Source organism: Indicator indicator, chromosome 10, assembly GCF_027791375.1.
Source record: "Indicator indicator isolate 239-I01 chromosome 10, UM_Iind_1.1, whole genome shotgun sequence".
Taxonomy (NCBI): Eukaryota; Metazoa; Chordata; class Aves; order Piciformes; family Indicatoridae; genus Indicator; species Indicator indicator.
The window spans coordinates 15,412,710-15,438,903 of NC_072019.1; the positions used below are offsets into that span (position 1 = coordinate 15,412,710).

Here is a 26,194-nt window from a genome sequence, read left to right on the forward strand (position 1 = left end):
GAAGCATTCACCAGCCCAGCCCTGCAGGATTTCTTTATCCCAGTAATCCCTGTTTAATCGTGAATACTTAATTGGGGCTGGAGGAAATGGGCTTTGCTTTGTTGTGGTGTTACCAGCTCTTGCAGTTTCAGCACAGATCCCTTCCTGAGTGACGGGTGAAAGGTTCCTCCTTGGTTAAAGCACTCACTGTTCAAAAGCAGGTTATGGTTGGGGAAACTCATCATTCACCTAAAATTTGCCACCTTTTACATTTCTAGAAAAAGCCTGAGAGTGTGACCACTGAATGCTTCAAAAGCAACCCAGCTAGAAAGTGACTTTAACAGCTTAACTGTTCTTAGGTGCTGGAGCAGGGGAGTATCTCCTGGGTTTTAAATGGATGGATTTGACAAGCACTGCCATGATTTGTAGGTGGCTGGTACATACATTGCTACCCCAGGGTGCTTTTAGTATTTGCATGCAGTATATGGGAAATCAATACAACTTCCAGTAGTTAAACAGAACCAAATAGTTAAGTTAGTAGGTTGCTCATAAGCCACACTCTATCCCAACTCTGCAAACTGATGACTTAATTATTTTAATGTTTCGATGGCAATTAAAGTCAAGCAAGTATCCTGGTTATTATTTTTTTCTCTTATTGCTATATTTAAAATGGGAAAAATATGGGAGCAGGTTTCTCAGTCCCACTCTGCACTCCTGGGTGATTTAACCTTCCAGTGCACTTTACAGCTATTTTATTTTGCTTTATTTTATGGAAGGGAAAGATGAGAATGTTTACAATAAGTATTAACCATTAGGCATCATCTTTCTGTTTTCCTTCCCACCATCAAATAGATTCATGAGGGCTACCTAATAGAGAATATTGAGAGTCCTGCTAGTCCCATTCTGACTGAGTTACCCAGCTCTAGAGGCCTTTTTTGCAGTTACTGTGAAATATCATCATAATTGCACATAATTCCTAATACAAATGTTAACAAGCAAAAAGCAGCCAAAGGTTACTCATAGATGCTTAGATTTTGAGGGCAGGATCACATTTCAAAAGCAGTTATTAAAATGAGAGCTATTGTTTTCAGAGCTGGCATATTATCACCTGAATCAAGCTACAATCTATGCCCAAGGTTGCTTAGATGCATTATTTGCATGCACAATTTACAGACTGTGCCCAGAAAAGCTTGGAAATGAAACCCAGTATTTTAATACATTTAGAGCTCAAGACCTCACTTTAAATGTTGGTTTAAGGCACCTTAAAAATTTGACCCGGTGTTTCAGACTGTTTCTGAATAAATATAATACATGGCAGCAAATGTTAATGATAAATACAGTAAAGACTGCAAGATTTACAACCAAAGAGACATGGGAAGAAATAACAAAGTCCTGAGAGCATAATACTTGTAGGCATTTAACTTGAACAAACTATGCAAAGCCTATTATTTAATGCTATCAAAACATGCTATAATACTAACAGAGAATTGACACTAGTGGAACAGGCAAATATTACTGCATGAGTAAGGAACATTGCTGAGTAACTAGCCCAAGTGCAACGTCACTGTTGTACAAGAAATGCAGCTCCTGTTTATTCCAGAAGCTCTGTTGTGGTACAGAAACATTAAGGTCACAGATGTTTTCCTTGCAAAAGTACTTTGCACTCCTTTCCTCCTAATATTTTGTGCAAAAAAAGCAATTTGTCAACATGCAAACTGCTGTCAGCCAATTTCTTTTACAAATCATTAGTTATTCCACTTGTCAGCTCCTTTGTTTTTGCACATCATTAACTATTTCTAATTGGTACTGAGTGTTAAGGGACTTCAAATTTATAAAGTGTGCTTTACAGTTAAGCAGCCACAGTCTCTTTTAGCCATGCTTAAATTAGGGGACGTGACAGTTTTTTAATGGAGTGTTTTGTACAAAAGAGGACCAGCAAGACAGTGACTCTGTGAAAAAGGCTGCCACCTCTTACAGAGGCTCTTTACTGTGGCTAACGTGAATTAGATATATCTGTACAGAAAATATATAGCATGAACATTCCCACCAGTGGCATTTTTGAGCTATGTCTATGGCAGGCTTAGGTCAGGGTAATATTTTCCTGTAACATCAAAGAATTCAGTTGTTAAATACAGATGGTCGGCATGCTTGTTTTTCACAAATAGGATGGGAAAGAAAGGGAAAGATTTAACCAGTACATCACCTTCTTCTGCAATTTAAATTGAAGGCTGATTTTTTGCTTTTGTGGACATTTTTCTGTATGTTCAGTTGCTTGCAAAACCATAAGAGAGAATAATTTTTCTTGTCTTTAACCAGATGTGGGGAGAGGTGACAGCAATTTAGAGGTCAGCAATCTGCCAGGTTATGTTGGACTGCTGATCAAATATTATAATAATCCACCCATTCAGTAATTTTTCGTGCTCTCTTGAGATTTTCCTACACTTACCTGGAATGAATTATTTTGCCTGTAAACCAGGAACAGTAATAAATCACCTTTCAGTACCTGGAGGGTTGAGGTTTAGGAGCCTTTAGGGAAGCAGGCTAGGGGCTGTTCCACTGTTTTATTTCATGGGGTTGCCAGTTTTAAAGGACCGGATATGAAACACATTGTATCTTGCTTAGAACCTTGTAAAAAACGCTTGTCACGGAAATAAAGTCAGCTCTTCCCTTCCATCACTGCAGGCTGGTTTTGTGTCTTTGTGTGATCATTTAATTGGGGTTTTGTATATTAAAAAAAGGCACTTTGGGGAGTGAGTTAAGGAGATACTTGCCCAGCACTTTCTCTGACTGAGGGCTGTCTTTCACCCAGTGTGCAACAGATAATATACACACAGAGCAGAGATACTGTTTTTAACAATATGACACAAGTTTTGATGCTAGGCAGTGTCCCACAAAGCTAGCACAGCTCCCCCAAATTCTCCAGGTATTATAAACAATTTATCACCAAACTATAGATTAAATACAACATCCCAATACCCAATTGGTTTACAGCTTCTTCGTCTTCAATTAAAACAACAGCATTTACAAAAATCATAGCACATGCTTTGACAGGGGTGAGCTTGTAGGTATAGGGCTTCTTGTAGGTAAGAGCAGGGTGTGGGTTAGTAGTATAATATATAAATTAGCACAGCCAGGGAAGTGATTGTTCCCCTGTACTCAGCACTGGTGAAGCCACATCTTGAGTACTGGGTTCAGTTATGGGCCCTACAAGGACATTGAGGTGCTGGAGCAGATCCAAAGGAGGGCAACCAAGCTGGTGAAGGATCTGGAGAACAAGTTCCGAGGGAAACATCTGAGGAAACTGGAGTTGTTTAATATGGAGGAGGCTTAGGGGAGACATGGCTCTCTACAACTTCCTGAAAGGAGGCTGGAGCCAGGTTGGGATTGATCTCTTCTCCCAAGAACAAATGACATGCCTCAAATTGCACCAGGGGAGACTTAGGTTGGACATTAGAAGAACCTTCTTCTGTTAAAGGGTCCTCAAACACTGTACCAGGCTCCCCAGAAAGGTGATTGAATCCCCACCCTTGGAGGGGTTTTGAAAGACGAGAGATGTGCTGCTGAGGGGCACGGTTTAGCACCAGCCCTGGTAGAATTAGGTAATGGTTAGACTCGATGATCTTAAAGGTCTTTCTCAACTGAAATAATTCTGTGATTCTTCTAGTCCTCAGCGAGACACGTGTCGTTTATACAAAGTGAACAGCTTCATACCATAGAGCCCCTGGCCAGTGATCCTCTTCGGCAGACCAATGCAGTATGTTTAACCCGAACTTACACAGCGCCGCCATAACCTAAGCATTCACTCAAACAGTTTCCTACCTACAGCGACGCTGGGACTCGTCTGGCACCCGGGGCAAACCCCTGCAGGGGCGGGGCGGGGCGGGGCGGCTCGCCTCAGGACACGCAGCTCTCAGGTCCGCGGTGCATGCCGGGAGCCGTAGTCCGCCGCCGCCACCCTTCCTTTTGTCCACGTCTCCTTCTCTCTGCCGGTGGGTTGCTGTCTTCACATGATCCGCGTGCTATCACGTGACTCCCCGGCGCCTTTTCCCCATTTCCGATTGGCCGGGCGGCGCGGCGCGTGTCGGGGCGGGGAAAAGCCGGCACTCGGAAGCGGCGCGGCGCGGCCAGGCGGTTTCCTTGACTACGCCACAGGAAAGCCGAGGGGCCGGCCCCTGCTTCCGCCTGCGCGTCGGCGCTGGGAGAGCCGCGGCCGCCGTGCAGCGAGGGGCGGGCAGCGACAGAGATGGGCCGGGGCCGGGCCTAGCGGCAGCGGGCAGGCGGCCGCGGCCATGAGCGGAGCTGCGGGCTGCCAGGAGGGCGGCGGCGAGCGAGGGCCCCGCTGGAGGAGGCCGTGGAAGCTCCTGGCCCTTGGCCTGCTCTCCGCCTCCTCCGTGCTGGCGGCTGCTCCGGGCGCCGGGGCCATGAGCAAGGAGGAGAAGCGCCAGTTGGGGTGAGCGGCAGGCCGGACCGGACCGGGCGGGAAATGGGGAAGTGAAACGGCGGCGGCGCCGGGTCGTCCTCGGAGCCGCCGGGGTCGTGTGCGGCCGGTAGGGCCTGCGCCGAGCTCGTCGACCGCTGTGGCTTTGCGGTGCACCGGTGTGCCCTCGTCCTGCTGGGGCAGGAGATCTGTGCGGCCCGCGGGTGTTGGGTTGGGCTTGACGGGTGAGGGTGCGCCCCTGGCTCGGCAGACCTCCTGTCCCTCCCTTTCCCCCCCTCACTGAAGACTCTAGGAGATGGGTGGCATCGGTCTCTCATCAGTGTTTGAGGTGTGTATGTTACCGCTGAGATGGGATTTCGGGTCTGGTTGCCCCTCATATGGAGTCAACCCCTTGTGCTTGGGAGATGCAGTCTTGAAGACTGAAGTCAGTGGCTGCATGTAGTTATGTATAAAAGTGATCAAAGGTAAATCTGTATCCGTAGTCAGTTGGTTTAATTATGGCTGTGCCTCTGGAGCATGTGACTGTTTGGGAGTCATAAAAAAGGTAAATGTTTACATCTTTTCTTGCCTAGTTCCTGTATATAAGGTAAACTGCCTTTGTCCCCTATGTATGTACATATGAGAAGCTGCTTCTCTTGTGGTGTAGTTTTTAGTTGGAGAACAAAGGTTGCAGGCAATGTGGCAGGGTATTGAGCTGCATGGAGTAGAGGGTTTTTTAGACAAATAAGTAAACAAGCATATTGTGATCTTAGTATATTACTGAGACAATTTTGTCCTTGTCTTCTTCCTATCTGCTCAGCCGCACAGAATAATGATGCGAAAAGTCTTCTGGAGTAACACTCTGGATACTCCAAGAGTTATTAATCATTAGATATAAGTTGATATTTAACTCTGGTGTTTACAATTACTGGGGTTCTCCATCTTGACTTCTCAGGGTACTTTTTGTGCATAATGTTTTACATGTTTTCTTCAAGGAGTTTAAATTTCATTCACCAATTTGGTTTAAAAGTTTTATGTTCATAATTTGCACTCACTTTGTCATCAGATGGCCCTCTGTGTCTTGCCATGGTTTCTCTTTGGGGGCACCAAGGCGGGTCATTTCTGAATAACAGCGGGTAATCTGTGTCTTTATTTAATGGCAAGATTGTGTCAGTCACAGAAATTCTTCAGAAAACGCCCTGTGAATGTAAGTTGCTCATAAAGAAATTAAAGTTTTAGGCAGTATGCAGTGTGGTACATCACTGAGCATTGTTATTGGCCAAGCCCTGGGGTTTTAACTGCTGCAGCAGACTATGAAGTACCTGAGAAAAGCATCACACTCTGCTCTTTTGACGACTTAATGCATTTGATGAGTTAAGATACTTCTTAAGATTCCAAGTCATTGAACTAAAGCAGCTATTTACACTATAATTCTTCTCTCTTTATGCTGAGTCTTATCAGCAGAGATTTTGATGTTGATGGTAGCTCAGAAATGACTTCTGCCTGAAATGCCCAGAAATGACTTCTTCTGCCTTGCAGGGCTCCTGTGTAAAACAGGAAGGCTTGGAGGTAGTGCTGCCTCTCAGAAAGCCTGGTTATTATTTAGATAGCAGCATTTCTCCCCTTGACTGCTTTTCAAACACAAAATAAATGTGTCTACAAGGCTCTTCTTTAGTATTTGCTTGCCAAGACTTTTAATGGATGGAAGAGGTGTACCTCATGACTTATGGCCCTTTTCTGAATCACAGAGAGGAATTTATGCTGTGTCAGTTGGTTTTACTATTGGTGATTACAAGCAGAACATAATTCTATTTGCCTTTTTTTGCTGAGCATCTCTTTTTGTGTCCCATCTTTAGCTTTAATGTGTTTGTGACATCACAGCAATTTTAGGGAGAAACACAGGAGATTAAAAGAGATCCCCAAATCCTTAATTCCATGTTAGAAATAGTCTGAGAGACTGAAAGAGTTGGGGTTGTTCAGTCTGGAGAAGAGAAGGCTCCGAGGTGACCTTATTGTGGCCTTTCAATATCTGAAGGGGGCCTACAAGAAAGCTGGGGAGGGACTTTTTAGGATATCAGGTAGTGATAGGACTAGGGGGAATGGAATAAAGCTGGAAGTGGGGAGATTCAGGCTGGAAGTGAGGAAGAAGTCCTTCACCATGAGAGTGGTGAGAGCCTGGAATGGGTTGTCCAGGGAGGTGGTTGAGGCCCCATCCTTGGAGGTGTTTGCAGCCAGGCTGGATGAGGCTCTGGCCAGCCTGATCTAGTGTGAGGTGTCCCTGCCCATGGCAGGGGGGTTGGAACTAGATGATCCTTGTGGTCCCTTCCAACCCTGACTGATTCTATGATTCTTTCTGCAGTGAATGCAAATAGCTGAATTAGAAACAATTAACAGTGCTGTATTTCATTGACTTGAGTTAGTAGAATACCTGCTACTGATAACTCAGATATTAAAGTGTAACACACCCTGCTGTTCTAAGACGGTGTGTTAAAGGCCATTATGAGGCAGACCACTAATGCTTGCTCTTTTTTTTCTGTTTTAGAAACCAAGTGCTTGAAATGTTTGACCATGCATATAGCAATTATATGGTAAGTAGAATACTTGTTTAATTGTTTTAGAGTTGTTATTGCTGACCTGAGAGAGAAAACAACCAACAGTGGGTGACTTTCTGGAGAAACAGCAGGGAGGTAGGGACAAAAACAAAGCTAAAATAAGTAAGAGCACCTGTATAGCCTGTAAAAAGAAATGAACAAATGTTACTTTCAGGAGGAGCAGTGTCAGGAGGGTTATGAAAGCTTTCAGAATGGTAGCTAAGAATTACTAGCAATAACTTTTATTAATCTCTGCCTGATCTTTCTCAAACCAGTTTATCTCACATGAAGCTGCAAGCGGTGTTCTTCTTTGGTAAAGTATTTAGGCTGAAATTCCAGACTCCTAACAATACTAAGAAAAGGTAGCTCAAGAAAGCTGTCTAGTCAGCAGGTTCTGGAGCATACAAACCAGCTTTACTTTGTAGGTAAAAATGGTGTACAGTATTTTTTCTGGGGCATGTTATGTTAGATGCAGTTGAGTAGCTTTGTGAGTAAAAAGGGGTTCTGGGGCCATACCTACACATTACAGCCTCTTCTCAGTATGTGACTGTCATGACAGGGAGTCACATTCACGTTGGTCTGTTCTGATATGACTTGTGATTTTCTGTGCCGGTGTCTTGATGTTCTGGATATGTGAACCATTCTGCACTTTAATCAACCTTAAAATGCATTAGCTTAATTCAGGTTTGTTTAAGAATAGAGAATCAGCGTGGGCTGACTTTCCTCACGTAATAATTACTTTCAGATGTATACTAAAAGCAATACACTGCTGGGAAGAAACTGTAAATGTAAAGGGAAAAATCTAAAGAACACATCCTTGCTGACTTTGTTAACAGTCTGTGCACATGCTCTGTGGCTGTTGCAGAAACCCCTCTTTTTTCAGTTGGCCCAGTTCCTGCAGGACAAACTGCTGTCCCTTGACAGTATCTTGCCACATGGCCCAGTTTCTCTTTTACAGTTTAACACTTTAATATGTAAGATTAAAAGCTTATAAGTGCCAAGTTAGAGAACTTCAGAATGAGTAGAAAGCCAAGCCAACAGTATTTTCAAAGTGGGTGTAGTTTTTCTTTTTGCCACTAACTCTTGCTTTTGGTACCTTAGCACTTTAACAACCATCAGGCTTTTTGGTTGCTTGGGACCTGATTCCATGGAAAAAAAAAAACAACTTGACTTGCATTTCCCATGGCATTCTGAAGTAAAAACTGTTAAATGTTTAGCAACATTGGATAAAATGTAATACACTGGTGGAAAGGATCTACGCTTCTGCTGCTCCTTGTGTGATAAGCTGCAAACTGGTATGTTTTCCTCTGAAGCAAGAAAATGCTGGATGAAAGAGAAGAATGACTTTAGTGATCCTGGAAACTTGGAAGCCAAAAGGATATTTACTTGCCACGTATCCCAGAGCACTGAACAAACAGAGAAATATGACTTGTTTGTTCAAAGCTGAAGAAAAGATTAGGGTATCAGGTTTGATTCTGACAAAGAACAAGGTATTTTTGCAGCTGCTTTTGAAACAGCCTGCTGAAAAGTTGTGCTTTTCTGTTTCTATTAATACATGTTATAGGCTTGTGAATTTAGACTGAAAATTCATGTTTGCAACCAAGGGGTGAAACTCTCTTACCACTGAGATCACAGAATACTAGGGGCTGAAAGGGACCTCTGGAGATCATGCAGTTATTTTGTCTTTTTTTTTTTCCCATTCACTTGTTAACAGAAGCTTTAAGTAAAAAGCTGCTGTTTTCTTTCAGTCTTTGAATGATGTTTGTACTAATCAGGTCTTTTTTATTCTTGACTGTCAGAAGCAAGATGTGGAAGTGTCAGTCATTTGAGGCCAGTAGGTATTCCTTGGTTTACAGCACTAGTAGCAATGCATCTTCTTTCATTCTTTAAGTACTGTGCTACCCTGAATTTACAGTCCTGACATGAGGCAGTGTCATCTTTTGGGTCAGAATGTGCAGAAATTCCAGAGGATCCATTGAGCTCCATTTGTATAATAATTTTTCAGAAACCTGTCATGTTTGTGCTGTGTTTTTGTATTTGCTGGGTCTTGCTACCTTCCTTTGAGGTCACTTGAATGGAGAGAAGTTGCAGGTTGGGAAATCACTTGACCTAGAAGCCTCTCCTTCTCTAGACAGATAAGCGAACTTTTCTTTTTCAAATTGCTTCTAGTTACACATGATTTTGTAGGACTGGAAGTCCATTTTCTCTAGCATTTTTATCACCTTTTTTCTCCTGGGCTTAAATGAGAGATTTGAGTTTTGACATTGCTTTTGTCCTGTATTTCTTTAATCTATTTTTCTGAACGCTTTGCACAAATACTCAGAAACATCTGAGCTGTATTAAAATGATCTAGATTCTGGCTTTGTAGCTGAGGAGAACAGAGTTGTGCAACTGAAACAGTTGGGAAGGTGGTAGAGAGGGAAGCAAACCATCAGTTTCAAAAGAGGTTGATGTAAGAGCTGTTTATTTATAGAAGGTTGTTCCTTCTTTTCCTCTCTGTTTCATGTTTGAATATAGATTATTTTTTGTACCTTATATTTGGAAAGACATTGAGTGTGTTTGCTTGCTCTTTCAGTTCAGTAACTGAACTTTTTATTCTGCCACATGTTCTTGGCTAAAAGTAAGATTGGAGAGCACAGTACAGAAGCCAGTTTCCTAAGGAAATCAGAACAGAGAAACTCCATCCCAAATTGCTTGTGTTGGGCTTTTTAATGGAGAAGCAATTCATAACACAATAGAATTGTTTAGGTTGGAAAAGACCTTTAAGATCATTGAGCCCAACCATTGACCAACACTGGCAGGTCTTCACTAAACCATGTCCCTCAGCACCACATCTACATGGCTTTTCAATCCCTCCAGGCATGGGGACTCCACCACTGCCCTGGTCAGCCTTTTCCAGGGCTTGACAACCCTTCTGCAAAAGAAATTGTTCCTCATGTTCAATCTAAACCTCCTCAGAACTTGGCAGAACTTGAGGCTGTTTCCTCTTGTCCTGTCACTTCCATCTGGGGAGAAGAGGCTGACCCTCACCTGTCTCCAGCCTCCTTTCAGGGAGTTGAAGAGAGGCAGAAAGTCCCCCTCAGCCTCCTGTTTTCAAAGCTAGGTGACCCCTGGTCCTTCAGCCACTTCTCACTTGTGCTCCAGACTCTTCACGAGCTTTATTACCCTTCTCTGGACCTGCTCCAGCCACTCAATGTCCATCTTGAAGTGAGGGTCCCAAAACTGAACACACCACTCTTTGGACCCAGCCATCAGCCAGTTTTTACCCAATAATTTTGTGTCCACTGAAAAATTTTCAGTGAACCTCTCCCACTGTACAATGATTAATTTCCAATTGGAGTCTCTTTCATTTGATATCCCCCTGTGGGGGCAGTGTAAGCCTACAGAGCTCGTGTTGACTTGGGAAGGAGTAGGAGCAGGCCCTGTATTCACTGTGTTTGACTTAGGCAGTGGTGCCATTCCTGTTGTTTCTGCCTGACTGATGAGAAATAATAATACAGTGCAGCTTGCTTTGCAGATTGCTTTTTCTAGAAATATGGGAAGTAACCATTGCTTTTCCAGAAGATCTAGCAATGTCTCTCTTTTAAAAAAAAGTTCAATTTGGAAAAGGCTCTGTCTTGGAAAGCGTTTTTGATGAATGTTATCTTTTGTTAGGCCTTGTGTGGTAATTTACCCATTTATTATTTTACCTTGCGAGTTCTTTTATCTACCACTGATTATGACCCTGAGTCACTCATGTTCGTTTAGAAATGTTTCCAAAGTTACTTTAAATTCTCGTTATTTTTCCATAAAATACTACCAGCCATGATAAAACCTGCATAAGCTTTTAAACTCGTCTCTGAGATGATAACTTCTGCTCAAAAAGCATCAGAAAATGCACAATTAACTAATCACAGAATGTTAGAAGTTGAAAGGGACCTCCGTATACTGAATCCAGTCCCCCTGCCAAAGCAGAATCACCTAGGCTGGTCCTCACAGGAATGCATCCAAGCAGGTTTTGAAAGTCTCCATTAAAGGAGACTTCACAACCTCTCTGGGCAGCCTGCTCCAGGGCTCCATCACTCTCTCTGTAGAGACGTTTATCCTCATGTTGAGGTGAAATCTGCTATAGTCAATGATGTTCCTTGTCTTATTACTGCACACCACTGAAAAGGGATTGAATCTCTCCACTTGACACCCACCCCTCAGATATTTATAGACATTGATCAGATCCCCCTCTCAGTTTTCTCAACACTGAACAGTCCCAGGTCTCAGTCTTTCTTCATAGGGGAGATGCTCAAGTCCCCTGATCATCCTTGTGGCTCTCTGCTCCAGATCCAACAGATCCCTGTCTCTCTTGAATTGGGGAGCCCAAAACTGGACACAATTCTCCAGGAGTGGTCTCACCAGGGCAGAGAAGAACCTTCCTAGAACTGCTGGACATACTTTTTTTGATGCACTGCAGGATGCTATTGGCTCATTGGCCATGAGGGCTCGTTGCTGTCCCACGGACTTGAGGAATTGGACAAGATGACCTGCAGAGGTGCCTTCTCACCTCAAATAGTCTGTGACTGTCAGGCAGTTTTTCTGAAGTGCGGTATAGTTTGCCTTCCTTTGATCAGGCTCTGAAGTGCTGCTGAAGCGGCTGTGCCAGTTTTACCTTGTTGCCTGCCTTGTGTCCCAACAGGAGCATGCGTACCCAGCTGATGAACTCATGCCTTTAACGTGTCGTGGACGAGTGCGGGGTCAGGAACCCAGTCGAGGGGATGTGGACGACGCCTTGGGAAAGTTAGTGTTTGAAATGGTTGCTGTGGCATGGAAACATCCAGGGATGACAGTACAGTCTGCAGCCCATAAAACTTGTTTGCTCATTTGATGTGAAAAACTTAACTTTTATTATTTCCTCTTGCCATGTTAGCCGATGTGAAATTGTACCTTAATCAGAAAAAGAAATGACCGAGGAATGAGATCCAAAGAAAGTCTTCCAAATGTGAGCTGGCATTTATGGTGTTTGCAAATTTGTCTGCTCAATAGAGGTTAGAAGGGTTAAATATCAGCTGCACAGAACAGTAAACAGTTCTCTTTTATGCTGGCCTTAGAAGTGATATTGAAAATACTTTTTTTTATAGCAGGAAGCTCTCTGAAAACGTAATTAGTCAAATGATTATCATGTGTGTGATAGCCTGAGTATAAAACATGGTTTCAGGCATGGAAACCCTTCACGTTTTTCTTTTAAGATAGCTTATAATACAAAGTACTGATGCTTTGGCTGGCAAAATGTAGATTTAAGGACGGCCTTTCTCCATACGAAATTGAACAAAGTTGAGTTGCTCTGAGTTGGTTATTAAGTGATTCATTTGTTGTCTGTGTGTACAGCTAATAGAGTAAATACTTAATAATAAATAGCTGTTTGGGTTTTTTTTTTTTATTGGTATCACTGCTTAGTGTCACTAAACAGAACAGTGTTCATCAAATCTGCAGACTTGTCAAGGAAATGTATTTTTAATCCTGGTCATGCACTTTTCTTAATGACCTTCTTTTTGCAAAGTAACATTGAGTAAAAATACTTGTCACCCCCTTAGCTGCACTGAACAGTGTAAGTACTTAGTGTTTTCTCTATAGAATCATTGTGATTGGAAAAAAACCTGTAAGATCAGCAAGCCCAAACATTCTCTAACTCTGCAAATGCTGGTGCTAAACCACGTCCCTCAGCACCACATCTCTGCATCTTTTAAACACCTCCAGGGATGGGGATTCAGCCATCTCCCTGGGGAGCCTGTTTCAGTGTTTGAGGGCCCTTTCAGCGAAGAAATTTCTTCTAATATCCAACCTAAACTTCCCCTGGCACAGCTTGGGGCTGTTTCCTCTTGTCCTGTTTCTTGTTACTTGAGAGAAGTGACCCACACCCACCTGGCTCCAACCTCCTTTCAGGGAGTTGTGGAGAGCAATGAGGTCTCCCCTCAGCCTCCAGGAGGAGCGGCTGTGAGAGCTTTGAGGTTGTTCAGCCTGAGACAGAGAAGTGTTCAGGAGATCTTCTCATGTCCTTTCACAGTGCTTGAAGGTTCCAATCAGAAAGCAGAAGACAGGTTTTCTAGCAGGGCCTGTTGTGACAGAAAAAGGAGTAATGAGTTTAAACTAGAAGAGGGAGAATTAGACTACATAAAGAGGGGAATTTTTTGACAGTGAGGGTGGTGAGGCACTGTCCCAGGTTGTCCAGAGAGATGGTAGATGCCTCTTCCCTGGAACCATTCCAGGTGAGGTTGTTTAGGGCTCTGAGTAGCCCGCTCTAGTTGCAGATGTGCCTGCTGACTGCAGGGAGGTCGGACCAGATGACCTTTAAAGGTCTCTTCTAACCTCAAGCATTCTGTGGATCTATATGGAACAGTGGATCTGACTTGATGTTTTCTTTTTATGGAATAAGTAGTTTTTTAAGCCTGCCACTTGCTAGCACTGCATGGCATCAAGTGAAACTTGCTGGGACAAACAGCAAAGAGGAGATTCTCATCTGCTTTCTTCATTTCATGCGTAATTTAAAAATCTTTGTATAATGACAACTTTTTGCAGGTTGAAGAGCTCTAGGCTGTTCACTTATTCCTAGCCCAGGAGCTGCTATGTACCTTCAGGCCCCCATTACTGCCCCTTTCCTGTTCCATCATATCCCATATAGAACTTTCTTAACATAATAACCTCATTTTCTTTAGTCTTTCACCACTAATTTTAGCACTGATCTTGACTGCAATAATTTACAGCTTTTTCTGAAGTAGGTAATTGGAACGGTTTCTGGGGGGAGAAATTGAGCTTGGGATGATTTTTTGATCTTCCTAGATCTTTTTATTACAACTTAAGTCAACATTCTTAGTTTTTGTGTTGTTGTTTTTTTTTTTTTTAAGGAAGATAAAAATAATTTGGCAAAAGGCTTTGAACCATTCTGCTGGGTTTATGAGTATTTGATTAGAAACTAGAATAAACATTCAGTTTGCTTCCAAAAAGTCTGAAGGCTTTGCAGTAAATAGAAGTATCTTTATAATCATAGCTTGTTTGAGACAGCTCCTACTCTGGTCATTAACAAAGGGAAGAAACTGCACAGGGTGTTTTAAACATCTTGTGTGCAACTAATTTTTTAGCAGCTAGTGGTCTGTGAGAATTTAGCTGCTATTGAAAGTTAATTGATTTCTACACATCCAAGTCTACAATGGCTCTATTTTAAATTTTGTTTCACAGGTTCTCCCTGACCTTGATTGACACCTTGGACACTCTTGTGGTAAGTTTTAGCTATTGATAAACTTTGATAAAGATTTCTTCTGATGCTCTGAATTATTTTTAGATCTCTGTTTTTAAATAATGCATCAAAATTACTAATTTTTCTTTACCTGGCACCTCTTTGAAGTGGCTTTTGCTTGTAAGACCTTCCAGATATTGCAGTGGTGGTGTCTGGCATTTGTTGCAAAAGAAAACTACAGCAGTTCTTTTGCATTTCATTGATGCTTTCTTAACTTGCTTTTCTTTGGGCTTTAACTGAAAGAAACATGTGAGTTTCCTTCCCATGTAGTCTAAAACATCATGCTGTAGGTGACCATCTCTTAGTAACTACTGAATTATTTAAGTTTTGAAATGGTATGTGCATGTTTCATGGTTGAATTTGCTTGCACTTAAATATGCTTTTCCTTTTTTAATTCCTTGCACTTGTTCCTCTACACCTGATTGTGGCTGCTGAAATCTCAACACCGGGTTACATTTGTATTGCAGGTGTTGAATAAAACCAAAGAGTTTGAAGAGGCTGTAAGGAAAGTAATAAAGGATGTGAACTTAGACAACGACATAGTTGTATCTGTCTTTGAAACCAACATAAGAGTCCTTGGGTGAGTAACTTTTGTCTTTTCTAAACTCTCTAAAACGTGTTTGTTTTGTTTTTGTGGAAGTGTTCTTAAGGCACAACTTTCTGTGCTCCTTCTGAATCGTTTGCAACAGTTGTGGCAGTGTGATTTAGCACAGCTTGACGCCTGCCCTAAGCAAGGCTGTCAGATGGGGGGCAGGAATCGATGCAGGGGTCCTGAGTCCAGCTGGCCCCTGTTGCACTGCTGCAGGTGTAGCTCTTCAGATTAAAAGAAATTGTTCCTGCTGAGGTAGCAGGTTTTTTTTTTCTTTTTTGTAATGGGAACAGGCTTATAAATTACATTGTTCAATGCTTGATTTCATGGATAGAAAATTTCCACACTTAGTGTAGTAGATTATTTCAGGTTGGAAGGGAACTCTGGAGGTCTCTAGTCCAATGTGCTGCTCAGCACAGAAGCAGAGCAGGTTAGTTTAAAACTACTATTTAGTATCTCTGAAGAAGAAAGGCTGAGAGACCTGGAGTGGTTTACCCTAGAGAAGAGCAGCCTGAGAGGGGATCTGATCTATGCTGATCAATAGCTAAAGGGTGGGGGGCAAGAGGATGGGGCTAGACTCTTTTCAGTGGTGCCCAGTGACAGGACATGGGGCAGTGGGCACAAACTGGAGCCCAGAAGGTTCCACCTAAACGTAAGGAAAAAATTCTTTGCTGTGGGTTCTGGAGCCCTGGAACAGGCTGCCCAGGGATGTTGTTGAGTCATCTTCTCTGCAGAGATTCCAAACCCACTTGGATGTTGTGATCCTGGGCAACTTGCTGTGAGTGACCCTGCTTTCACAGGAGAAGTTGGCCTGTGTGATCTCCAGAGATCCCCTCTGACTCCCACTGTGCTAGAATTCTGTTGTTATATGCTGGTGGTTGTTCTCAATTAACTACATTAATGAGTCAATGAGTCCTCTGCAGTTTAGGATGGAGTACTAAACAAGAGTTGCTTCCAAAATACTGGTAGTAAACCTTGAGTATAACTGGGAGTTGTCTGCTCAGCGTTCCTGTAAATTAGGGCCATGGGAATACAGCGCAATTATGTCCATAGACATTTAAATAGTGGAATTTTTATGTTGCTGTTGAGATGAATATGCCTTTTGAGATTTGGATAATTTTTTCTTGTATTTAGAGGTCTCCTAGGTGGGCATTCAGTGGCAATTATGCTGAAAGAAAAAGGTGAATATATGCAATGGTACAACGGTGAACTTCTGCACATGGCAAAGGAACTGGGCTACAAGCTTTTACCTGCTTTTAACACCACTAGTGGTCTCCCTTATCCAAGAGTAAGTCCTCTGCTTTCTGCAATTCAGAATTACTTCTGTAAGCACAATTTTTGTTGTTCTGTTTCTAAAATAATGTCTGTATTTATTAAATGTACAGAAAATTAAAAGCTGAAGAAATACTGGTTTAGGCTCCCTGAATCCCTACATTTCCAGCTCTGGAATCTCTAGTATGTATTGTTGTGGATAAGTAGTAACAGCAGAAATCTTGGCTGATCTTGGTCTACTGATTTCTTGCTCCCTGCTACTTATAGGCAGCACCAAGTAGCTGAGGAGAGTAATTTTTGGTTTGGTACATATTTCTCACTAAGACAGTGAAAGAACAAATCACAGGCATTTGCTTGTGAATTTATCAGAAAACTGATTAATGTTTATGGTCTACATCCACATTTTAAAGAGGGCAAAAGTAGCTGTAATCTAAAATTATTCACTTGATGTAAAAAAACCTTTTCATCATACCCTTTAAATGACAGAAATTTGCTTCCTGTGCATATCTTCCACTGAGTTTGAGAGTTGTGGCTTTGGTTGGAAAATTTCCCATCAGCTAAAAGTTGAGGCTCAGTAAATTAGCATTTTCCCGGTGAAAATGTCTAATTCAAAATGTTCAGGGTTTGGCAGTCCTCTGCTGAGAGTCCCCTCTCCAGAATGTAGAGAGTTGATGTTGTACCTGCAACAAGAGCAGGACTATTTACCAAGTGTTTTCTGGAACCAGGAGTAGCAAGATACTCGCAAAGCTGTTCCGAGTTCATGGTTTGCTGGTATATAAATTGCTAGAATTAGATTTTCAGGGCAGCAATATTTTTTTCATCCATGTCTCCAGTGAACCAGGCAACAAGTACTTGTGCCAGTCCTTGTTTTGGAGGGTTGAGTATGCTGGGTAGTTATGGAGAACTTTATGGTCATGTTTGAGCTGACAACAGGTGGTAAAGCAGAGCAAAACAGAAGGGGGATGCATGATCTTTTTTTTTTCCTTGCCTTTTACAAAAGAGCATAGATTATATAGTTGTTCTACAAATCTATCACAGGAGTGTAAATAGTAAAAATAAAGATGATAATCTCTGCTTTTTTTTCCCCCACCTTCTAGGTTAACTTAAAATTTGGGGTAAGGCACCCAGAAGCACGAACAGGAACAGAAACTGATACCTGTACAGCTTGTGCAGGTACCTTGATCCTTGAGTTTGCAGCTTTAAGCCGATTCACAGGAACATCTATATTTGAGGTTTGCTTTCCATGATACCTTGTTTTTTCTTTTTGTTTGCTATTCATTAGTGTTTTGTTACATCTGTAATTTTGGCAAACCAATTTTGGCTTCGTGAAATAGGTGCATATCTTAGTTGTTACACACAAAAAGTTTGTGTGTGTGTGTGTGTATGTTCAGATTTGTTGTGTTTATGGCCTTTCTTTCTAAGTATTAATTTGATTTTTTTTTTTCTTTAAAAGGTCAAAACCACAAGAAATAATTTTATTTAAGAGTAGTTACACTATAATAGAAGTAAACAAGATAATTACACTGAAGCATAGCTGAAGGGTAATGGTTGCATAATTTTTGGGTAGTGGGATCAGGACTAATAAGAAGAAAAATTGGTTAGATCACCTCCCCTAGGGGGACAGGCTGAGGGATTTGGGGCTGGAGAAGAGAAAGCTCTGGGCAGACCTTAGAACAGCCTTCCAGTAACTAAAGGGGGCCTACAAGAATTCTGGGGAGGGACTTTTTACAAGGGTTTGTTGTGACAGGACAAGGGGAGAGGATTGAAGCTGAAAGAGGGCAGATTTAGACTGGTGATTAGAAAGCAATTCTTTGCAGTGAGGGTGGTGAGACACTGGAACAGGTTGCCCCTGGAGGTCATGGTCAGCCTCTCCGTGGAAGTGTCCAAGGCCATGTTGGATGAGGTCTTGAGCAACCTGATTTAGTGGAAAGTGTCCCTGGCCCAATGGAAGTACAGCTGGGTCTGTGTTGTGCTTTGGTAAAACTTTTCCTGTGAAATCCCATGCATGTTTGATTTAAAGCTGTTTTTGTTGGGTAGGTTGTTACCTTCAAGTTGATTTTGTATATATAAAGAATAACTGCATACTAATGAAAGGGGCTTGCTGCTCTACCTCGATGTCTAAACAGTGTATTTGATTCTAAGGATGTTGTATTTCTTGAATTATTTTGATTAGGTTACACTGTGCTGTCTGTGTGCACAATTATAGAGTAGGAAACCCATGCAGAAGGACGTTTGACCTGCCTAAGACCGTGCAGTGCCTTGGCAAATAGTTGTCTAGTCGAGCACCATTCACAGAACCAGAATTGCCTGGTTGGAAAAGACCCTACAATCACCAAGTCCAGCCATCGCCTAACACCTTGTGCACAACTGCTAGAACACGTGGTGCAGTACTTCGTCCAGATGCCTTTAACACTTCCAGGGATGGGGATTCAACCACCTCCCTAAGCAGCCTGTTAAGGGCTTGACAACCCTTTCAGTGAAGAAGTTTCTTCTAATGTCCAACCTAAATTTTCCTTGTTTCAACGTCAGACTGTTTCCTCTCATTGTAGTAATTGCTGCTTGAGAAAAAGAGACTGACCCCCATCTGGCTCCAACCTCCTTCCAGGGAGTTGTAGAGAGCCAGAACGTTTCCCCTCACCCTCCTTTACTCCAGACTAAACCACACTTCCCTCATCTGCTCCTCACCAGACCTGTTCTCCAGACTCTTCACCAGCTTTGTTGCCCTTCGCTGGACACGCTCCAGCACCTCAATGTCCTTCTTGGAGTGATGGCCCCAAACCTGAACCCAGTACTCGAGGTGTGGCCTCACTAGCACTGAGTACAGGGGGACGATCCCTGCCCTGTTCGTAGCACTGAGTTTTATAATAGTTAGATAGGAAACATCACATGACTTCCTAGCATCTTGATTTGAAGAGACAGAAGTAGTTGTCTTTGATATCATTGTTTCTCTGATCTCCTGTGATGAGTGTTTGTTGTTTGCAGGAATATGCCCGGAAAGCACTGGATTTTATCTGGGAGAAGCGGCAGCGCAGCAGCAACTTAGTGGGTGTCACCATTAATATTCATACTGGAGACTGGGTCCGCAAAGGTGGGTGGCATTCTGGCTTGGACTTAGGCAAGAAAAAGATCTTGAGACACTGTCCACTGTCCCCAGCACACTTCCCTACCTTACTGAAAATTATTAATGGGATAGGCAAGTGGAATACCTAATTTTAGTGCTGGAGAAACCTGTTAGAACAAAGCTAGGCTTTGCTCTGGAAGTGTGTTCTGGTAGAGATCTAGTGTTATTTGTGTCCTCTGATTCACTTTAATACTGAGGGGAATGCCTTGGGGTAAATTGAGACATTCCTCTGTAAATATACAGGAAAAAATCTAAACAGGTCTGTGGTTGTTTGTGGCAGCCAGTGGAAATATTTTCACATGAAGAAAGTGAAACAACTGATTGCAATGCATTCTGTTTGTGTTAGGTTGTGCACTGATATTGCAAAGCCTTTAGCATAGACATCCAGTGTTGTGCTCTGCATCTATCTGTGCCTTAATTCCTTTTACTGAAAAAGCCTCTGAAATCAAAATGAAACCAAGGAAAAATATCCTTGTAGCTACCACCTTTGGTTTTCATGTTTTGTTGTTTTCTAGACAGTGGAGTTGGAGCAGGGATAGATTCATATTATGAATATTTATTAAAAGCCTATGTCTTGCTGGGAGATGACAGCTTCCTGGAAAGATTTAACACGGTAAGTTAACACCTTGCTCAGGTTTGTGCCTTCTGCCAGGCAAATTTAAGACTAATTGTATTGTCAGTCAGCTGTTAGTCTGAGAAGCCTGTGAAGAAGGGATCTTTAGCAGAATTTCTGTCACTTCTGGTGTGTCTAGTGCCAGCTCTTGCTACAAGTTTTTGTTAATCTTGGGTGAACTGTCACCTAAGCAACTATTTTAACCCCATCCAGTGAAAATCAGAATCTTCTGGACCTTTTTTCATGTCTGCAGTACAGGAGAAGCTGTATTTCAAGAGCAGCTTGGAGAGTGTAATACTACAAATGTTTCCACAAGACAGTGTACAAACCATGGACAACTTCCTTCTGTCCTGGAGCAACAAAAAAGATCTGAAGATCAAAGTCTGGATCTTGCACTGCAGATCCTGAGGCCTACTACACATCTAAGCACACATACAAGCTAAAAAAACCCACACTTAGATTACTAAATTCATGAGGTTGCTGAGCAGCTTTGTCAGCATCATTATTCTTTCATAAAAGCACTTTTTCTTTTGAAAATAGCCATGTCCAATAGCAACATTTTATATCATAAACTGATTTTGTATAGCACCATTAGATCATAAACACTACTAAAATTGGAATAATTCAGTAGCTTAAGGCCTGTTGCAACATTGGAAGTGTAATTATGATGTCATATTCCTAACCTGCAGCCACCATTATTGTATGTTGCCTCAATTATGTCTGTTAACTGATTCCTATCAATGTGGCTCATGTGGTCGTGACTGTCCCTCAGTAAACAAGAGAGGCAGCTCCTGTCTTGGGCTGTAGAAAATTGGAAGTTAGTAAGCTGACAAGTGAGCTAGTGGGTTGGAAAGATCCTCTGAGCCACCAAATCCAGCTGCTTTGGGTGGTTTTTTATGTTTTGTTTCATTTTTTTTATGTACCTCCTTTTCCCCTTCTCCTCCTGAGATACATTTGCTTTAGAATTCTCTTGTTCAGAGAAAGCAGTTTCAGCTTTAGCTAGCATGTGCTTAAAGATTCAGTCAAAACAAACGTGCCTTAACTGTGATAGTAACTTGTTAATCACATGGCTGCTGAATATACTACTCTGTGTGTGTAGTACTTGGAAATATTCATGTAGATCCTGTGTGTAATGCTGTGGAGCTCTTCAATATTTACTGCTCCTTATTTTGGCAGAGTAGTTTCTACTTCTACAGAGGTAATAATGATTGGGAGCATAGTGCTGGTTCTACTGAAATAAAATGCCTGGTGCTAGGCCATCTGTGCCATTTAGGGATAAGGCATCTACTCTGGTGATCTCTGTTTGGTAAAACATCTTGGGAATACAAACTCATGGTTTTTCTGCTCTTTGACAGCACTACGATGCCATAATGAGATACATCAGCCAACCACCTCTTCTTCTTGATGTACATATTCATAAACCAATGCTAAATGCTAGGACCTGGATGGATTCTTTGCTAGCTTTCTTCCCTGGATTGCAGGTAAGGTTTAAACCCTGTGTGCAGGTGATCTTAATGACAAGTAAATGATGAAACAGACAGGGATCTGTTGGAGAGAATCCAATGGGGAGCTGTGAGGATGACTATAGGGGTCTGAACATCTCTATGAACAAAGACTGAGAGACCTGGGGCTGTTTAGTCTGGAGAAGAGAAGGCTGAGATGGGATTTTATCAGTGTCTATATAAGTATCTGAGGGGTGGGTGTCAAGATGAAGGTGCCAGGCTGTTTTCAGTGGTGCCCAGTGGTAGGACAAAGAACAACAAATACAAGCGGGAACACAGGATGTTCCACCTCAAGAGGAGGAGAAACGTCTTTGCTGTGAGGCTGCTGAAGCCCTGGAGCAGGCTGTTCAGAGAGGTTGTGGAATCTCCTTCTCTGGAGGCTTTCAAAACCCACCTGGATGCATTCCTGTGTGTCCTGCCTTAGGTGATCCTGCTTTGGCAGGGGGGTTGGACTCGATCTCTAGAGGTGCCTGCCAACACCTCACACTCTGTGATTCTATAATTGACCAGTCAAGCTGAGTAATTGGCTTTGTAGGAATACTGAATGGTGCTCACTTCTCCTGCCACTTCAGTGCTATGGTGCAAGTTAGCATGCATTGCTGGCTGTGTTGAGTACCAAGAGAAGGATGTCTGTAGCGTTTGCTTCCTTCACACTACTCACAAAAACAATGAAATCAAGCTACCTTTTTGGTACTCTGGTGACAGCTTTTCTAGGTTGTGTGTCATTTACACCTTTAAGACAAGCTACATCACACTTCTCCCACAGAAGCTGGTCTGTAGCTTTACATGACCACAGTGATTGTTGCCTAACTTTGAATACTATTCCTATGTGTGGTGAATTGGTGTTAATTTTAGTATTCCATTTTAGGTGCTGAAGGGCGATATTAGACCTGCCATTGAAACTCATGAGATGCTCTATCAGGTTATAAAAAAGCATAACTTTCTTCCAGAGGTAAGGTAGTAATTTTTTACTTGTGTAAACTGATTCTTAGCTTAATTTGAGCAGTTTCAGATACCCTTGTGAAAAAAACCAGAGGGTGTATGTGTTATTAAAACCAAAGGGTCATTTCCACAGCATTCATATGTGACTTACAGTCCTGCAACTGTTTTGGATATGAAATAACTTTTCAGTTATGTTGTAATTAACACAACAATAGGAAGCTGCTGCTATTAGTGGTTTCTTGGGCTTTATATTTCAGCCTTTCAAAATTGCCCTTGACTCATTGCAGCATGCAGAACTTGTATAACCATGTGTAGTAGCTCCTTAGTAATATAATAGCTTTAATTCACAGTCACCTTTATTAACCCAAAGAGGGAAACTAAAGACTGAATTGTTCTGAAATTGTGCATAATGTCCTTAAAAGTAGGTACAAAAAGTTATTTGTAGATATTGCCAGGGTAGTCTCTGAGCAAAAGTATTCAGCAGGTAAACAAGCTTTCCTGTGCAGAAGTGTGTCTTTATTCTGTGGTGATCCAGACTATATGAGAAAGTTTCCAGCTCCAGTTTTAATTTTGTCTTTCCTCTGGTGTAAGCTTATTTCTGCTAGAGATGATTTTAATTAATATCACATTCACCTAATGCAGTTATTGAGACCAAAGAATGCTTTCTAAGCACTGGAATGATTTTTTTAGAGTGCTTTTAAAATGGTATGATTTGGCTCCTTAGGGAGTTTTTGGGTTGTTTTTTTAGGTGCTTTGTACTTTCAAAAGCAACTCTGACAGATGATTTAGTTGGATTTAAGCCAATATGCCATCCTCTTTAGCAAAGACCTAATTTAAACCCTGTGCAAACTGGTGGTGAATGTAAGCCATCGCAGAAGGGGCTTTCACCAATGCATAATAAGAGTGAATACACAGACTGGAGAATTTGTAGATTACTGACTTACACCCTGTGGTATTTCTTATGGTAGAAACAGCTGCTTCCCATCTGTCAGCCTGCAATGACAGCTTAATCTGCTGGAGGTGTCAGGTGATAGGTGTGCTTACAAAAATGGTACTTGTCAAAGGGTGATTTCTGTGCAGCTGCCCTTCCATGGGCTGCTTTGCTTGGGGTGCAGCAGCAGTAGGGTGCTTGTGCTGATGGGGGTGATTGGAGGCTCTATGCTGCTTTCTGGTTCTGGAGCACAAGTTCTCATCTGGCACCTCCTGCCAGAACTCCACTTGCTGGAGACTTGTCAGGAGGCTGGGTGGTGTCTCGCACTAACACAAGCTTTAATTTCGCTCATGCTAAGTAGTCTGAATAAAGCAAATACTAAATACTGGCACAGGTTGTCCAGGGACGTGGTTGGAGCCCTGTCTGGAGACATTCAAAATCAGCCTTGATGTGGCTCTGGGCTGCCTGATCTAGATGGGGGTGTCCCTGTTGACTGCAGGGTGGGTTGGACAAGATGGCTTTTGAGAATGCCTTCCAACCTGATGCAACCTGTGAATCTGTCCAGAGCACCAGGTCATGTTTTGACCCCAAATGTACTAACTGGAGAGAGGTTCTTGTGGCCTCGTGACGCTGATGTTGGACCTTCAGGCCTTCACTGCTGTCTACTTCAGCTGTTGTGATACAGTTAACTTAAGAGTCAGTTCTTGGGGACAATCAGAAACATGGGACAGTCTTTTTAGCAGGGCCAGTTGTGACAAGACAAGGGTTGATGGTTTGAACTCAAAGAGGGAGATTTAGACTGGAGAGGAGTTCTTTGACAACAAAGATGGTGAAACACTGGCCCAGGTTGTCCAGAGAGGTGGTAGATGAATGATTGAAGGTGAAGATTGGATGGGACTCTGAGCAACCTGCTATAGTTGCAGATGTCCCTGCTCACTGCAGAGAGGTTGGACTAGATGACCTTTAAAGGTCTCTTCCAACTCAAGCCATTCAATGATTCTATGAAATGAACCTGTGTTTGGTTTTCTTGCATTTATTTTTGTCTGTCCTTTTTTTCTTCCTCAGGCATTCACAACAGACTTTAGAGTTCACTGGGCACAGCATCCTTTAAGGCCTGAATTTGCTGAAAGCACTTACTTCTTGTATAAGGTAAGGTCACTTTCATTCCTCTGGTTTTTGGTCACTTTGTTTAGCACCCAAAATTTGGTCTTATTTCAATATATAGAAGGAGTAGCATATTCTGATTTTGATGTAGAATGTATAGCCTATCTCTAGCTTATTTTGTCTACTGGAACCAGGTCTGTCTGTAAACAAGTTGAAAATATTTGCTTTCAGAAATTGTTGTAGAAATCTTGTTTTATATGCCTAGAATTAGAAAGAAAACAGTTAGGTGATAAAGGGCTGTATTTTTAAAGATGTTTACAGATATTGCTGATCTCTCTTAAGGAGATCTGAGAGACTGCTTGTACCTTGCAGAAAAGAGCAGTGCCTAAATGTCCTGGTGTTTCTGTAAGTACTTCCATGTCCTTACTTGCATATCTGTACAAAGGCTTTGCAGTGGTATCTCAGATTGATTAGCACCCCTAATAAATTAGACTTTGTGGTGCCTGAGAAGGTTTGGAGTCAAACTAGCATTAGGAAAACGAAAGCTGCTATTTGTACCTTAAGTCAAACTGCACCTCTGAGTTTGGGGTTTGTATTGCTTTTATAGGCTACTGGGGACCCTTATTATCTGGAAGTGGGAAAAACCCTCATTGAAAACTTGAACAAGTATGCAAGAGTGCCTTGTGGGTTTGCTGCAATGAAGGATGTTCGTACAGGAAGCCACGAAGACAGGTAAAAGGTTTTGCAATTATTTTCTTCATAAAAAGATTACAGGAAAAAATGTCATTATTCTCTTTATATAACTGAATTGACTTTTGAGTAGCTGCCTGTCTTCAATTGAACAACCAAGCCCTAAACTGCCTGTTTGTCATAGTCTGTAAACTGTTTGTCTCAGAGCAATGGATGAATTACTTCCAAACAAAATACACTTCCAATCAAGAACTTTATGAAGAGGTTTATTTGTTTTGTAAGTTTCTGCTGTTTGGTACAGAATATGCCTGATCATTTCTCTCCAAATATAGTTTCTTCTCAGTGGAAGGAACACTAATGGAAGTCAGTTCCACAGTAACAGTGGTAGTCTTCAGAGATGGAGCAATAGGAGTATTTGTTTTACTGAAGCTTTTGAAAAAAAGAGGGGACCTTCCTAAAGGGCATCCATTTCTTTCCCATAGAATGGACTCTTTCTTTCTGGCTGAGATGTTTAAATATCTTTACCTGCTGTTTGCTGATAAGGAAGACATGATTTTTGACATTGAAGATTATATCTTCACTACAGAAGCTCATCTGTTACCACTTTGGCTTTCCACTACAAACCAAACCATCTCTAAAAAAAATACAGTAAGTAATAATTCAACTCTAAGCTAGTTTTAGTGGTACTTTGAAGCAGTTCCTTTTTTTAAATGAGAGGAACTAGAAGAAAAAGCAGGAAAGATCCTAGTTTGAAGTACACCAGTTCTGAGACTTCATTTCACAGGAGCTATTTTATCACATGACTGAATTATGTTTACTTGATGGGATTCTGCACCACTAATCTGGGGAAAAAAGCTGTGGAATATGAGCAATATAAAAAAGAAAAGGATTCCTCATCTCAGTATAAATTTTAAAAGAACACACTACTGTGCTATTATTTTCATCTTTATTTTCTATTATTTTTTCTAAGACATTTTCAACAATGTCTAAGTTTTTGTTATTTTGCCACACAAGCCCTCAGCAGATTTAGAAAGGTTTTGTTTCAATCCATGCAATAGGTATCTGTTGTCTCAATGTGAGAACACTGATAGACTTTTATAGAACTGTTGAGGTTGGAAGAGACCTCTGAGACCATCAAGTCCAACTGCACACCCAGAGCAATCCCACCACTACTGCTAAGCCACT

General features: G+C 41.9%; 1 protein-coding gene across 2 annotated transcripts in view; it reads left to right on the forward strand.

Moving 5' to 3' along the window:
• The first annotated feature begins 4,268 nt into the window (after nucleotides 1-4,268).
• EDEM3 (ER degradation enhancing alpha-mannosidase like protein 3) overlaps nucleotides 4,269-26,194 on the forward strand; it is a 32,387-nt gene continuing 10,461 nt past the window's right edge. For both annotated transcript variants that reach the window (XM_054384510.1, XM_054384511.1), the window contains exons 1-14: nucleotides 4,269-4,429; nucleotides 6,939-6,984; nucleotides 11,654-11,754; nucleotides 14,188-14,227; nucleotides 14,713-14,825; nucleotides 15,969-16,122; nucleotides 17,204-17,338; nucleotides 19,089-19,194; nucleotides 19,743-19,840; nucleotides 21,196-21,321; nucleotides 22,211-22,294; nucleotides 24,281-24,364; nucleotides 24,927-25,051; nucleotides 25,492-25,657. In XM_054384510.1, the coding sequence (XP_054240485.1) occupies nucleotides 4,269-4,429; nucleotides 6,939-6,984; nucleotides 11,654-11,754; nucleotides 14,188-14,227; nucleotides 14,713-14,825; nucleotides 15,969-16,122; nucleotides 17,204-17,338; nucleotides 19,089-19,194; nucleotides 19,743-19,840; nucleotides 21,196-21,321; nucleotides 22,211-22,294; nucleotides 24,281-24,364; nucleotides 24,927-25,051; nucleotides 25,492-25,657 (1,539 nt within the window). The remainder of the gene's footprint in view (nucleotides 4,430-6,938; nucleotides 6,985-11,653; nucleotides 11,755-14,187; nucleotides 14,228-14,712; nucleotides 14,826-15,968; nucleotides 16,123-17,203; nucleotides 17,339-19,088; nucleotides 19,195-19,742; nucleotides 19,841-21,195; nucleotides 21,322-22,210; nucleotides 22,295-24,280; nucleotides 24,365-24,926; nucleotides 25,052-25,491; nucleotides 25,658-26,194) is intronic.